This window comes from Pestalotiopsis fici, assembly GCF_000516985.1.
Source record: "Pestalotiopsis fici W106-1 unplaced genomic scaffold PFICI_Scf_8, whole genome shotgun sequence".
In the NCBI taxonomy this organism is placed as follows: domain Eukaryota; kingdom Fungi; phylum Ascomycota; class Sordariomycetes; order Amphisphaeriales; family Sporocadaceae; genus Pestalotiopsis; species Pestalotiopsis fici.
In genome coordinates this window covers 1,330,257-1,345,135 of record NW_006917098.1, presented here as the reverse complement: position 1 = coordinate 1,345,135, position 14,879 = coordinate 1,330,257, and the positions used below count along the sequence as shown (strand labels likewise).

Genomic DNA, 14,879 nt, shown 5'->3' with positions numbered 1-14,879 from the left:
TGTACTCAAAGAATACGAACCCTTATTCATAGTCAGAAAGAAGAAGAAAAAAACAAGAATCAGACCCCGGGAGGCGAATTTCAACCCTTGCCCTGTCCGCTATGCGCCAAATATTTCCAGCAGCTGAAAAAGACAGAGCATAAGCGACGATTTTTCGACAGCGCCACACTGCAGCGGGCCGGCTTACCGCTATTCATCGGGGGTTTTCTTTTCTTTTTCCTGTTGTTCCCTTTCAAGGACACCCCCCTTGATTCTTTCTTTGCCCCCCTCCCCCCTCCCAAGCGAGATATAATATTGGATCGAAAACATACAGTGACCTCGATGCCGCATAAATGTCACTGGTAATCTGTGCCTATCAAGTAATTCTCGCTGTTTTAAAAATTCCAGACTGCAAATTCTTGCTGCCTAGGATAGGACCCGACATTTCGGGTCAGAAAGACAGGGGTCGTGTGACTGCAGGTACATATTATACATACACACCTACCTTTGTCCATCCTCTAAGGACGCATAAGCGTCCCAATTGGGATTGGGGCTCTTCTTCGCCGCCGGATTCTCATGCATTCGACGAGCGAAAAGTTCATGAATCAGATATACAATGTCTCACGATGAGACGAATAAGCCTTGCAAGTGTCCTACTACTGGATTCAACATCCTGGCTTGTCGAATTGATAGTGGACCAAGGTGCAATCATCAGTGACAGGTGCATCACGTGTTGAGGAATTGCTTGTACCGTTCAGAGCAGTGGTGACAACGACCAAGACAATTGTAATTCTCATCATGGAGGTACACCGTGGCGTCCTCGATCAATTGATTTCTGTTCGTATCTGGTATCTAAAACACACATGGTGTGTTCGTGACAACTCTTTGCTCATCTCCGCCCCAGGAATGATTTGTCATTCCCAGCTGCAGAGCACAAAGTCATTGGTTGTGTCCTAAACCCTGAGTCCTCGGAAATGCCACAATGGAATTGCAGTGCAGAACGCTCGGCAATGTAAAACAAGAAAACACCTGTGGTACTGTACGACCAACATGAACCCAAAAACACCCTGGAACCCTTAATGCTGCTCGTCCTATGCCTGGCCCGAGTGCCCCTTTCAAATGCAGACATACAAATACTTTTTTGTTCGTTTTTTTCCCAATTCTAACTTTCTCATCCCTTGCAAATGGAAACACAAAATGAAAACACCTTTGATATGCGAGTCCCTCTATATGTCGTTTCAGTCCTGCCGTCCAAAGGCTCTGCCGGCCTGACCGGGCCTGGTGGTAACAATGCAAAACCATGCTGCAATTCGTCTCAAACAGAATCGCATATCCACAAAATGGCCAGCTTGCGGATAACTTTGAAAACGCCGATTCTCAGTCATGCTCAAATGGGTATCCGCTACAAATTGAATCGACAGGTAAACCGCGGAGTTCGTTACTTTTGTACAATCGAGAAACCCGTATCGTGAGCTGTTTTGTTGTACATGAGTCAAATGATGACTTGACTGGACAGTGCGTGCTATACAGATTATAAATCAGGTTCTGCCCGCCGACTGTTGCGAGAGTTCTGAGCACCCGCTGTCAAGACTGGACTTTTCGAAGGACTTCTCTGAAGCCGCTCTGTTGTTTGTGTTGGATCGGTTGAAAACTTTGCTGCCGAGTGTTTTGAACTTGCCTACAGACTCCACACTATCTCCAGGATTCACGTAGACGTCTGTGGTAGGACCAAGCTCGATACGGCAGAATAGCGTCGAAAACAAATAACGATCGCCGTTGGCATCTAGGAGAGGCAACGTGCGATAGCCATGCTTGAGACTGCTCAGCTTGGCAGTAAATGTGGCCATTGTAGGGGCGCGGTCGTTGGGCTCCCCTGTTGTGGAAAATTTGACGCTCCAACGAATAAAAACGAGCTCGGGATACTTCGTGGTGATGCGGAACTTCATCTTCTCATCAAAGACGGGGTTGAAGCCATTCTCTCTCACAACGCTGGTGGTACGCTTCAGAGGGCTGTCCATGGGTGCAGGAATGCCCACAGTGCTGTCGTGCTTGTCCCTCTTGTCATTAGCGTGAAAGACCTCCACTTCCACATAAGGGTCGAGGGTCCTGTTGGAAGCAAGATTGCCTGGTCGCATGAGCTGCTGCGCAGAGATGACATCGATGCTAAATGTGACATTTTTGCGCACAAGCTTGCCAACAGCCTCGGCTGGAAGACCATCGGGGAGCATTCGAATCTCTCTCATGGAGTGAGGCTTGAGAACATAACCAGACTGGTCACTGCCGCCGTCAAACATGGCTCGATTAAGCTGCATGCCGAGGTCAAATGTCTGCCAATTCAATGCCGCCATCTGAACACCCTTTCTCCAGTACATCAAGGGATTGAAGTTGTTCGAGCTCAACCGGGAGAACTGAGGATAGACACGCATCATGTATCGCATATTGTGACGATACAACTGATCCTTGAGCTCCTTGGTCTTCGTGTTTGATTTGAATGTGCCTTCCATGAATGATAGAATATGGTAGGGCATCTTGCATTCGAGAGAATCGAAACCGTTGAAGCTCACACCAGTGCAGTACACACCAAGATCTCCTAGCGCTGGGACAATCCGGCTCGTCTTCTTCTTGCCTGGCGTCTTTTCGTTGCCGCTGTCGCAATCGCTCGTACTGCTGCTGACTGTCTCCTGGACCTCGCCCTCGGTAATCGTGTTGTATCGCTTGCCAACTCTGCGTCTCGAGTGTTCACGCGGGCCAAGCATGGGACTTTGGGTCAGAGAATAGGAAGGGATGGTAGAATTATCGGCAGCTAGAGGTTTCGTGTACGGAGAGGTTAAGCTGTTTCCTCGACGTCGACCACTAGTAGATGAACCCCTGCCGGTGCGCTGCTCCTCAGGAGCAGCCGCTTTGACCTTCACAAGTATGCGCTCTTTGAGTTCGGATGGTGATGGCAGTTTGTCGGAGGATGGATCGAGCGCGGTCAGAATCAAGCGAGATCCGAAAATCTCCTTCATTGTGTCCGACATGATAGTCTGCTGGGCAGGACTGCAGTGAACCTCGAGTGATATCCACAATGGAAATTTGCTCGTCACAAAAGCGTACTTGTTGACGACGTTGATGACTTCCCGGAAGGAGATGGCATTGGTCATGGCATAACCGTGCTGGACCGAGGGCTGTCCGTCAGGGCCGTCCCAGCAATCGACCTCAATGCTCCTGCACCTCCTCATCAGCGCGTTGATGTATCCCTCAACACTCGACAAATCAGCGACTTGACGTCCAACAAGGTAGGTATTGTGGGAGCTCGAAATGAAGTATTCGTGCATAGGTCGATCAAGGGTATACTCTGCTGGTTCCGAGGCGAGAGCGAGGTTATAGGTCGAAGTCAAGTATGCTGCGAGGCCTTGCTCACTCATTCTTGGGACATCATTCTCCCCTCCGTCGAGGGATTTCATCCTACGCGCAAATCGGTTGAACTTTGCCTCCCATGCCCGAGGATCCGAGTCAACGTCTTCGCCCTGTGTATCGCGAAGAAAGTAGGAAAATTCTGGCCAGCTGATACCGATTGCAGTGTCGATGGCTATTCCCCGGTACAAAGCACGGATGTCGACCCTGTGCGTCATCTTACGGACAAAGTCTTGAAATTGGGCAAAGTTGAGTTGACCTCTTCGGTAAACGTCAGCGGAGCTGAATTTCTCCAGTAGGTCCTGTCGTCGGACGTGGATATGTAAGTGGCGACAAACGCGTTCGACGCCTGTGAAGTCGAGGACCTCATCATCAGGCAAGTGCGGTTTGCCGTCCCAAGTCTTTGCCATTTCGGAGCTCCAATACGCTCGAATGGCCTTGTCGTTGAAAGACATGAGCGAAGTCATCAGCTCTTCTCGATGCTTCGAGAGGGCCTCTAGAGCTTCGACCCAGTTGGCGAAAGTCTCATCATCATCGGCGATGAGATGCATGGTCTTGCTTTTTGACTTGTCCGAGACAGCATACAGGATCGAGAAGAAACGGCACTGCTCCGAGGCGGGCACATCAAAGTCCAAGCAATACTGTCTGGTGTCGGAGCCTATCCGTATCTCTCTGATGTCATCAACATAGATGCACTTGGAAGGTCGGTTTCTGTCCCAGGTGATCCTGGCAGACTCATTATCCAGAACCAGCAAGATCTTCTTGAATCTTCTCTTTTTGGAGATTTTGCGCACGTAGGTGCCTTTGATCAAAGCCAAGGGGATGACTGGTCCTGCTGTGGGATCAACTGGAGAAGCGGTGCCAGATACTGAACCGGGGTTACTTGTGGACGACACCTCCCGCAGTGGGCCGTCAATGAGACCTAGTGCATTGACAAATGCCTCTCGCTCGTCAGCGGGCGGGTATTCTTCGTCAGAGTCCGTGAGGAAAACGTTTTCGGCGGGAGCGGTGTTGGTGCTATCACTCCTCCGCCGCAGGATTCCCGGGCCGATACTCCCATCTCGACTCTTGGGCGCGACAGACGACTGTCTTCGAGTGCGAACGCTCATACCCCTCACCATATTTGTTGTCTTGTTTGATAGTTTACGAATCAAATTGCCGTTACTGCCTTTCTGATTCTGGAGAGCCTCCGCCATGGAACTACTGCTAGGGGCTGAGCTGGGAGCTATGCTGGGATTCATAGAAGTGGAACTGGGCTTGCGGTTGAGCAGAGGGTCGCCGAGTGTGAGCGGTGTTGGTGGAAATTGTTCAGCATCACGACCACGAAAGGGCTCAGGTGATGGTTGTATCGAACTGCTGTTGGTTAAAATCATGTTCTCCGGAGACATCATGGGAGAGTCATGCAGAGAACTAGATGCCACCGAGGAGGCACTTATGGCTGAAGTAGGGCCAGAGGCAGGTATGCCATATGCTTGTTGAAGAGCCGTGTGGACCTGGCTAGGACGGGTACGACGCATGATAGACCCTTGTGAGGCCAGGACCGGTGTAGATACCGACGCCTGTGAGCCAGGACTCGATCGAGGTGGTTGAGAGTATGAAGCGGAAGACATGATGCCAAGCTGTGGGGATGATATGCCGGCAAGCGTTATAGTTTGTGCTGCACGTCGGGGGGTATGCGGCAAATACAAATCCACTTAGATGACATGGACGGACATTTATACAGGTATTTGGGGGGTTTCTTGCTCTTTCAAGTTACCCGCCTCATGATTTGGCAAAGATACAATTGGCTGTAGGCCGGACCAAGGAAAGAGAATGTGCTGAAAATCAAAACGGGCAAGGCCGTACCCGTATAGTGATCAGACCGATGATCTGGGACCAAGATGCTTTATACAACCAAACCAATACTGCAATAGGTCAATCAAGGCCTCTCACGATATGTCGAATGGGACGCCTCTTTGAGGGGGTCCAGTCAAATGCCGGCGGCCAAGGTGAATGGCCGGGGCAGAGTAAGTACTGCGGGAGTACAGGTACTGTGTTCCGAAGCGGGTGCGTCAAGCTACCGCTGCTGTATGGACCTGCCGTACAGCATGTGTGCGCGCCCCCAGGCGACCAGGCGTCGAAGAAGGGACGGGTATGGGTCGCGTTGCAATAGTCAACGTCGAATTGATGAGCTGGCAAAGGTGGCATGCACCTGCAAGTCGCTTTTTCGGGGTGCTCCAAGTTGGGGGTATCAGCGTCAGATAGACATCCACGACGACAGATTGACAATTCTGTCGTTTTTTTTTTCTTTCACTCCTCCCGTTCGGCACAACGGACCAGCCCAGCTCTTAGGTCTGGCAGGCTGTATTCTATTCTGCGAACACTTGGAGCAAGCTGCAGGGTTGGCGTCCCGTCCTTACTGCCCAGTCGAGTTGGATCCGTCGAGCAATTTCCTGCAGAAAAAAAAAATCTGCTTCTCAGGATTGCGTATTTACAGGCTAATGTAGTAAATACTTTGTGTCTGCTGCAGGATTGAGGTTTTGCTCCAAAATGTGCGCCGCGTCCAATCAAGGAGAAGTACAAGGGAAATAGTTGAGGACAAGAGAGTCGAAGGATCGAAAATAGAATAGAAGAAAAAGGAAAGACGAAGAAGAGGAATATAGAAAAAGAAGAAAAAAAATTCTTCGGCTTCTCTTTTTCCTTCTTCTTTTGACTGTCGAGGTGGTGTTGGTACAGCTCAGTTGTGGTGCACTGGGTATCCTATCGTAAAATGTGACTCTACGCAGCCAGAGACTTGGTTCGGTGTGTGGTCGTCGTGGTCTTTGGCGGCCCGTTGGTGGGATAGATGAGATTTGCGCCGCGGTCAATTGCAGGCGAATGATGCGGGTTGCGGCAGTCGAGTAGACGTAGTTGAGACGATCAGAAGGATCTGTGTGATTTTCGCGTCGTTTATGGGTTCAAGCGACGTGGTTGTGGTGAGTGGGAGTTTGTCCAGAGAATGGCGGCGGCGTCTGAAATGTTGAAATCTACTTGTGGTGGCAGAAGACTTCGACGGGCAAGACGGGGTCGGGAAATTATCAGAGATGGGGCAGATGGGAAGGGATGCAGTGGCATGGCCGACAGGGAAGCAGCTTGCAGAGAACGGTACGTAGCTCGTCTGCTTTGATTTAAACAAATCACGCCTAGCTAAATGACAGGCGCGAGGGATGTGCTTAGGTGGAGTTTCTAGGTTCGGGCGTTTGACTGACGGCAGGTCAAGGTACCTAACTACGCACAAGACAACTACACTAATAAACTTGATGTACCTTTCTTTACACACAGTAGGCAGGTACGCTCTCAAAGTTGGCGAGGGAAGGTTTATCAGATACACGTAGTAGACTATTCATGTTCAAATGTACCTTTTTTCCTTTCTCTTTCTCTTTCTCTTCTTTGTTTGTCATGGGTTCAAGTACATTCTCAAGCACAGGAAAAGCCATGGTACTCATCCTACAAAGGCACATGGGCGAAAATCACAAACAAACGTGGCATGTCACGAGACAGAGAACCTGGCATTTGGGTGCTTTAGGAATGAATGACATGGCAGCTTGCTAGTGATGAAGGGGAAAGAACTGGGCATTGCGGAATCCAGTAGTGATCGCAGCGCTCAAGTCTGTTGTGGTGCGCTGCTGCCCTGCTGCAGGGCGCTCTGTTCTAATGGCATGGTTTTTTCCAAGGTTGTGGACAAGTCAAACTAGTCCACGTAGGGCAACATTTTCTCTAGCGGCACTACGCTCGCTCGTACATGCGGGCTGCGTTCATGTACGTAGGTAGCTTCGTGGGAGGAGTCAGACCCAGTGAACTATGTACGGTCAAGGAAAACAGAAACTGAGGACCTAGAATATGTTGATGTTTCAATCAAAAGATAACCTGAACTGATAATCATATACTAGTAGAAAATAAAGATTAAAACAGAAACAAAGGTACAGGCAATCAACATTGAATTGCAAAGCAAGGCACTGGGGAAGAAGAATGAATGCGATGCGCTACGCAGCGCAGCGGTGCCGGTGCCGGTCGATCGATGACTCCTTTCGGAGAAGTACTGGGCACACCAGGAATGGCGTGTCAAACTACACTCTCAGGGTAGAAGGTAAAATCTGCTTCCATTCTGCGAGCCCAAGAATCTAGCAGCAGGGACTATCCTGGGACTGAGCCATAACTGTCGTGTAGCAAGGACGTCCAGTCCAAGGGAGCAATCAATCCGTCGCCCGGCACAGAGCCAGCACAGCACAACAGAGCATGGCGCAAAACACCCACATACATCTATCCCGTACAATTTTTAGCAATTCAGCAGACAGTGAGCGAAAGCGGCCGTGTGAGCGACGAGGATAGGTACTTGTCATGCGTACTGTGGTACCCTCTGCCAACGATATTGGTGCAACCAGGGATTTCGAGGATCAGCAAGGGGTATGGGGCAAAGATGTGGTGTACAAACATAGCGCTTGCGCTGGCCATTGGCACAGGCGATCGAGGTACGTACTGTTTCTAGCACACATACACACACCTAATCTTTGAGGCTAGGAACAGAGCAACATTTAGCAAGACCATTATGACTGTCATTGTCGTCGTCGTCGTCTTGTGGGGAAGTCTCACCCAGTCCAAGGACTTCCACGCTTCCTTCGTGGCTGTCTGAGACGGAATGAGAGAAGGCTGTTTGGGGACTTTGGGTCTACCAGAAGTTTCCCCTCAATCCATTACCACACCAGCACCATCCTCGAAGCTCTTGTGCCTCACCATCATGACCAGTGCCAATACCAAAAAAAAAAAAAAAAAAAGGTAAGAGGTAGTATGCATGTACGGAAGAAAAGGGGGCATTTCTACATGAACCTCCCGTGTGTCTTTGTCTACATTAGGTAGTCCAGTGCATACTACTAACAACAAGGTCGACACTAAAGTATGGAGATTTGGGTTTGCAGCAGAAGAATGACAGCCCCAATCTAACCAATGCTGCGGACAGGTTGAGGCCGTTGTGCTAGTATGCCACTAGAACCTGTTTTCCTTTCACTGGACTTCCTCGAGATGGTGGGGAACCGGCTGTTTAGGTACTCCAAGAGATCAATGTCCAACACCAACAGCGTGTATGAGAGAGAGTGGCCTGTTATGTGGAATATCAGGAAGATCACAGACAAATTAGAAAAGAGCGGCATCACGTAAAAGGGGCAATTCGTTCGGGAAGACGGCTGCTCGTACGAGGGATAATGATGAGCATAGTCACCTAAGAAAGAGTCGGCAGGTAGGTACTCGATCCTACCTTACCTAGGTACAGATCGCCTCACAGTCTCCCTCCATACATAGTATAATGTTGCACTTATATGTAATGGCTGCATCGCCAGAAAGCCTCCAAAGGACGAGAAAATGTCTAAACTCAAATCCGACATGCAAACCCCGAGTGAGTGTCAAACCGTCCGGTCTACAAGGCACTCTGAGCCATTTCTTAGAGGGGCAAATTTTTCCAATAGCAGTAAGAAGAGCCGGACTTCCAAGCGCGACCCGTTCCTGGTCTAATAAACATAGGTAGCATTGTCTAATGTAATGAATGTATGCAATGACTTCATTCTCACGCGTTCACAGACAGCTAATGAAGCAGTGCCTGTAAGATAGCGACCAGGGAGCTATTCTATCATCTCAATGCCCTGGCTGCCCACTCGGCTTGCGGCTCTGATGAGTTTCTGGCTGACGGAACAGAGGCTCAGGGAAAAGGCGTTGTGTTGATGTAGCCTATCAATCTGGTTCACAAGTTGCCTCACGCGCGTCCGTCCTATCCTGGCTACCTAGTATTTCTCCTTGCTGGTAGGACCAAATCTTGGCACGGATAGAGGCATCGCAACACCTGTTCATCATCTGATGATATAGGCGGCGGCGCCCATAAGCAAGAGATGAGTGCAACGAGCTACTCCTGCTCACATTTATTGTCCAGTGTCCAATATAATTATCACAAACTATTTGGATCTTCTCAGGAGACGAGACTAAAACCAGTGGCACGTTCCAAGCACGAGCAATACTATTGCATGGAAAGACACCTGACCTGGCCTGATCTAATCTGACCTGGAGTTTGCTCTTACTGCGATTGGGTTGATTCGCCCCCTCGTTGCGTCGTAGTGAGGCAGCGTTGAGGAAGTAGCGACGTGTTGTACCTTAGCTTAGAAGATCCAGTCGGGCGTCAAAAAGTGCTTGCTTGGTGGGCTGCATGCCTTGTACACACTCAAATCTCGCAAGAAATGCACCCTCACCAGGCTACACATCCGTCCACAGAATATATCGACCTACATTTGCCTGTCTGTAATTGTCGCATTGTAACCAAACCGGCCTCTTTGTGCAGTCCATTTTTCGGCCGCAGCCATCTGCATTCAGGCAGGGGAGTTCAGGGCAAGACGCGGGACTCAGAGAAGCAAAAGAAGAAGAAAAATATGGTGGGGCACTACATCATCGCCCGGTCAAACCCTGATCTGCGCTTGGCCGTTGGTTAACCCCTGATGGACCTGACCATCACCCAAAGATAATGTACCGCGGGATAAGGGATTGGATGGGAGGAGGGGGGGGGGGGGGGGGGGGGGCATTGTATTGAGCCTACCACGATCAAGCTCGCTGTCTTCAGGGGCTTCTGGGTAGCATGAGTCGCCAACAGCTGTCCACGAGAAATTGGCGCCGGCTGATCGAGTGCAAAAGTTGGCACGTCCCGATAACCGGGTCTGAAGTGCTCAGCGCGCAAGCATGGCCTGCAGCAGCCCCGGACTGATGGGTTTGGTGAGTGAGTGACTCGATGCTTCTAGTATTCCGTACCAATGGTATGCATTTGAGCTGATCCTCATTGGTTTTTAGCCATGGCAATCCCTCTCGACACACTCCGCGCGCGGACTTTGACGATGCGATAACAAAGACAATGATCCACGTTTCTGAAACAATACTTACTGTCTGTTCGAGGCGGGAAAGAGAGATCGACTACCGGCAATCGACACAACGCGAGCCCCATCCATGGTTAGAGTTGTTGACTCTTGTCACAAGTTGCCAGCCAGTAATGTGAATCCATCTACAAAGTACACATAGCCCATACCACAAGGCAACTTGGCAACGTTTGCCTAGCATACTAGCATACCTCTAGTGCTCCTACACGCATACACACCCACAATGGCGCCATGGATCTACGGTACTTGCTGGTGAAACCCTAACCCAATTGCAAACTGCCAGTTGCTACTTGGTGGACGAATTCATTGCTTCCACACACAAGTGCAGCCTTTTGCTTACGTGACCAAGTATGGCACTTATCGTCGCCCATTTTCCACGAGCAATCACGACAGTCCTGCAGTCACACAGGAATCAGATGACCACGGCTGCTCCAGCGTCCCGTGAATATGGCACAACAAAGCAAAGAACCCTCAATTGCCATCAACCGAAGATCAAGATCTCCAGTCGCAGATTGGGTAGCAACACAGCTGAGCAACTAACCAATGACGGCATTACGGAGACACCTCATCGTCTGGCGTGTGATCATTGAACAAAGGGTTCGACCAGTGGACACCAGCGAAGATCCTGCTACCTGCCAAATGTCGATCTGGGCCAGCATCAAGAGTGACATGTCCAATTGCGCCGCATCTATTCAACCTTTTCCTGAGACAAGAAGGAATAGCAAGATGATTAAAAATGTCTCTTTTGGCATGAGCTCACTTCTGTGAGTGTCGAGGTCTTGAGAATGAACACAGGAACGTACCGGGGTCCAAGGTGGTCATACCACAATCACTGGCGCTTATCGGAAAATTGGACAAATACCATACGGCAGGCTTTCCTCGCGATTGGGGTCGCAAGGTTCACACCCGCATTTCACAGTAGTAGAGGCACATTGACGACTGCAACTTGGAAAGCTCCGCCATTGATGAACACCAAACAAGGAGCTCGGTCGCGATGAAGTTCATTGCAGAGCAGAATACCGTCAATTATGAAAGCTTATGTTTGATATGACGTTGGGCGACGTAATATCGGCACACCTGACAACATGGGACGCTTCGTATCTGTGGTCGACTTGAGGTTTCTACAGCGACTTGCTTGGCTGTACAAGCTGCGGATCTGTACACAATCGCACCATTTACACTGTTTGCATCGTATTGTCAATGCCTGTCTCGGGATCCAACTTCCACGATGCCTCTCATTTTGCGCGGTCGCAGTCATCTACGTTATAGGCTTAGTCGCTTCCCCGCAGTCCAGAAAAGCAAGGTTGTTTTAGTGATCTCCCTACTATTATTAAGGTAGCTTGGGGCCTTACTACCAAAGTGACGAAGAAGGCTGTCCCTGACGCCGCCTACTGTAGCCTCGTGGTCAGATGCATAGTACTATGTCGTAGACGGTACCGCCAGCTTGAGGTGATACCAAAGAAATGGTTGCATTATCGATATTTCTGCGACGAGACAACACTGCAAGCATCTGCCTTAGCTCTTTAGCCATTGGCCAGCGGTGCTTTCCAGTCAGGGCGACCTATACCAGACAAGACGCATGCGAGCAAGCCAGTCGAATCATCTTCACCGCCGGACTTGGCGCGGGCGGTGCCACAACTTGTTGACAAGCAGCATTCTAAATATTGCGCGCGTTCTCCCTGATGACAGGCCACCGGCCTCTTACCATTGGAATGGATCCTCCAGATCCTACAACAATCCGGCTTCTGCAAAAGGCGACACATGACCGGTCCGAGCCTGGTTTGCTCATCAAACAACGAACGCATTACCGCTTCTCATTGGTTGTTATTCCTATGCTTGTCGCTGGAAAGCCCTGGAGATCGGGTCCGTTATGGATTGACCGTGCAATACAATAATAGGTGTAGACCGCAACCAGCCATTCATTGCTCCCAATGAGGATACACGTCAATGATGGCAGTGATTACACATGCCGGTCAAGCCGGCTCCAAACCAGATGTTGACCGTCAAGGTTTTGTCGCATTCCAATCACTGATGAATGTATCTCGTGGGGTGTCTTGGTGCACCAGGGGCCAGGAGCATGAATTAACCTGGAAAGTTGCAGTCCCACGGATGACATTCACTTGGGACCGGGACAATTCGCGGGGCACCGACGGGAGTAGTACAACGCCCACACATGGGCGCTTCCACTACCAGCTCGATGCCCTAGTTTTCCCCCAATGTATATTATTGTCATCTACCAATGGAATTTCGTTGTAGAGACGGACGCACGTTCTTTGGGCGATGGCGTGTAAGCTGATTGGGTACGGTGCGCCTCCATGGCGCGAGGGAACTCAACAAGCCAGGGAGATGCAGACAGGGGCGGCATGGTCACAAGGACATTCGACCCCCATCGTCATTATTTTAGAGGGTTTTTCTACCAGCATACAAGTGATCAGGGGTGGTCGCAAAATAGCTCAAGACGGCCCCAGAGTGAGCCTATCCGGCGTCGATTCTCACGATGCCGCTCATCGTCATACGACTCCGGAATGCCGTTTTGGAAGCTTGCCGGGCGCCTCTTCGGCTTGAGAGTTCACGACCAACCACAAGCATTTCAGCCTACTTTGGGGCTACCGAGGCCTAATGCACCCCGGCTCGCTTTTCGTTCAATTTGGATAAAGACGATGCTTTACATTATGACAAACTTGGAGTTGGTTTTGAAACGCTAATAGGCTCTGCGTGCTTAGCGAGATCGCAAGGAGGCAACCTTGACTTGCTATACGTAATTGCCCGCTTTTTCTTTGATTTTCTTCTCAAAACGATCTTCAGCTAGATCAATTGGATTGCTGACATGACGACAAGAGAGTCACTGGCGGAATGCATTGGCGGAATTGCAAAGACGGTGCTCGCTACCTAGCCCAGTTATTACCGGTGCGCCCCTTTTAGAGCTCTTGTGTCTGGGGAGAGTCAAGCAAGTCAATCCGGACGGAAGGACAGCACTTCGGCGTGGGTCCCGGACAATGCTGAGAATTGAATGGCATGATGCCCCTCAACTCCGACACACGTCTACTTTACTGACTACGCCCAGGTCTCATGTAAGGACGACAAACATCGATGTAGCTTGTACGACGCCATATGCAACACACGCACTTTTCAAAAGGTCGCGAATCTGCATATCATCCAGCATAAGAGCCGATGCTGCATACAGCCATACGGATGCAGATCCAGAAACAAATTACAGCCAATTGGGGAGTTTCCAACGTTTCAATAATGTATAACATTGATCTTATCAACGTACATAATTTGTAAGGATCATGTTATACACAGATATCCTCCTTTGCTTCCGGCGCAAGGGAATAGCAATTTGAGGACTTCCGACGAACCAGCGTCATGATGCATTTATCGCCTGCAGCCGAAGATGAGTACCAAGTAACTCGTACACCGCTGGCCCCAATAAGGTCCGTCGACGGGCAAGGGACACATGCGGACATCCTCGCTCGTGGTGGTTTCTTTTTTTCTCCCTTCCTTGTAGTAGCGAAACACTCACCGGATTGTTCGTCACAAACCTTGCAGAGCCGAAGTAAGCGTTTTATTTCATAAACATCAGCTCTCGCGCGGGCTCAGCCATTGGATTGGCGATGAGGCACGATACAGCGTAGTAGGACGTATACGTTGCTACCAGTCTTTGTCGCTAATGCACCCGGATTCCCATGAGCTGTCCTGGTAGAATCAACTTGAAAAAAATGCCTCGCATCATGACGCCTGGGGGGGTTTCACGCTGATACTTTTGCTCAAGACTGATTAAAGAAGCCCCCAGGGTCGTGCCACATTCAAGCACGATATGCTTATGTCACGATACTGACATGTACTCTCTTTTCGACTAGAAGCATTCAGACTGATCGGTCACGGGAGCGTCCGGTATTGCATGCGGCATTCTCTCTCAAGGTTGCAGCCGCTACTGCAAGCGATCAAGGGAAAATTTCAAGCAAGGACAGATCTTAGGACTCCAGTTCCCGGTGTCAGTTGCGTGCTTTCTCATGACAACCAAATACCTTCAGCTCGCCCTGAACAATGGCCGTGCAACCAGCCGGGCATCAACCGCCATGCAAGGTAATCGCAATTACAAACACATCCGAGCTGCTCTATCTACCATGGTGCACCCCCTGCATTGCTACTATTTAGGGGGTGGCAAGAAATTGTTTAGTCACCGTTTGGAGATTCATATGTGTGATGGATGTGGTCGTAGTATTCGGTGCAGAATCTGAGATTGGCCCATTCTTGTTGTTCTTGACGCGACAACCCACGACAACCCACGACCTAGCTACCACGTTTGGGTCGATCGTCTCGCCCCTTGCACCAATATGCATTATCAGCCTGTATGAATACGATGGCGCAGAGCGCGGCAAGATCCCAAACTATTTGTTCGTGTTTGTAACAGGCGCGCTTGAACACGATGTCTGCTGTGGTTCCGAAATTTGACAGAAGCCCACCAACCACGCATAGTGTACAAAGCACTACACCCGTGCTTTGCCCTGGACTCCACTCAGGCACTTGAGACTTGCCGTTTCTAGAAGATCCGTTTGGAGAGCTTTGAGGTCGTATTACGAATGG

At 50.0% G+C, this 14,879-nt stretch overlaps 1 protein-coding gene across 1 annotated transcript; it reads right to left on the bottom strand.

Moving 5' to 3' along the window:
* Positions 1-1,517: 1,517 nt before the first annotated feature.
* Positions 1,518-4,985, bottom strand: PFICI_11085 (uncharacterized protein; the record flags this gene model as incomplete). The annotated part of the gene is made up of 1 exon (XM_007839666.1): positions 1,518-4,985. The coding sequence occupies one exon, from the start codon at positions 4,983-4,985 to the stop codon at positions 1,518-1,520; it is 3,468 nt and encodes a 1,155-aa protein (XP_007837857.1).
* Between the last annotated feature and the right edge of the window lie 9,894 nt (positions 4,986-14,879).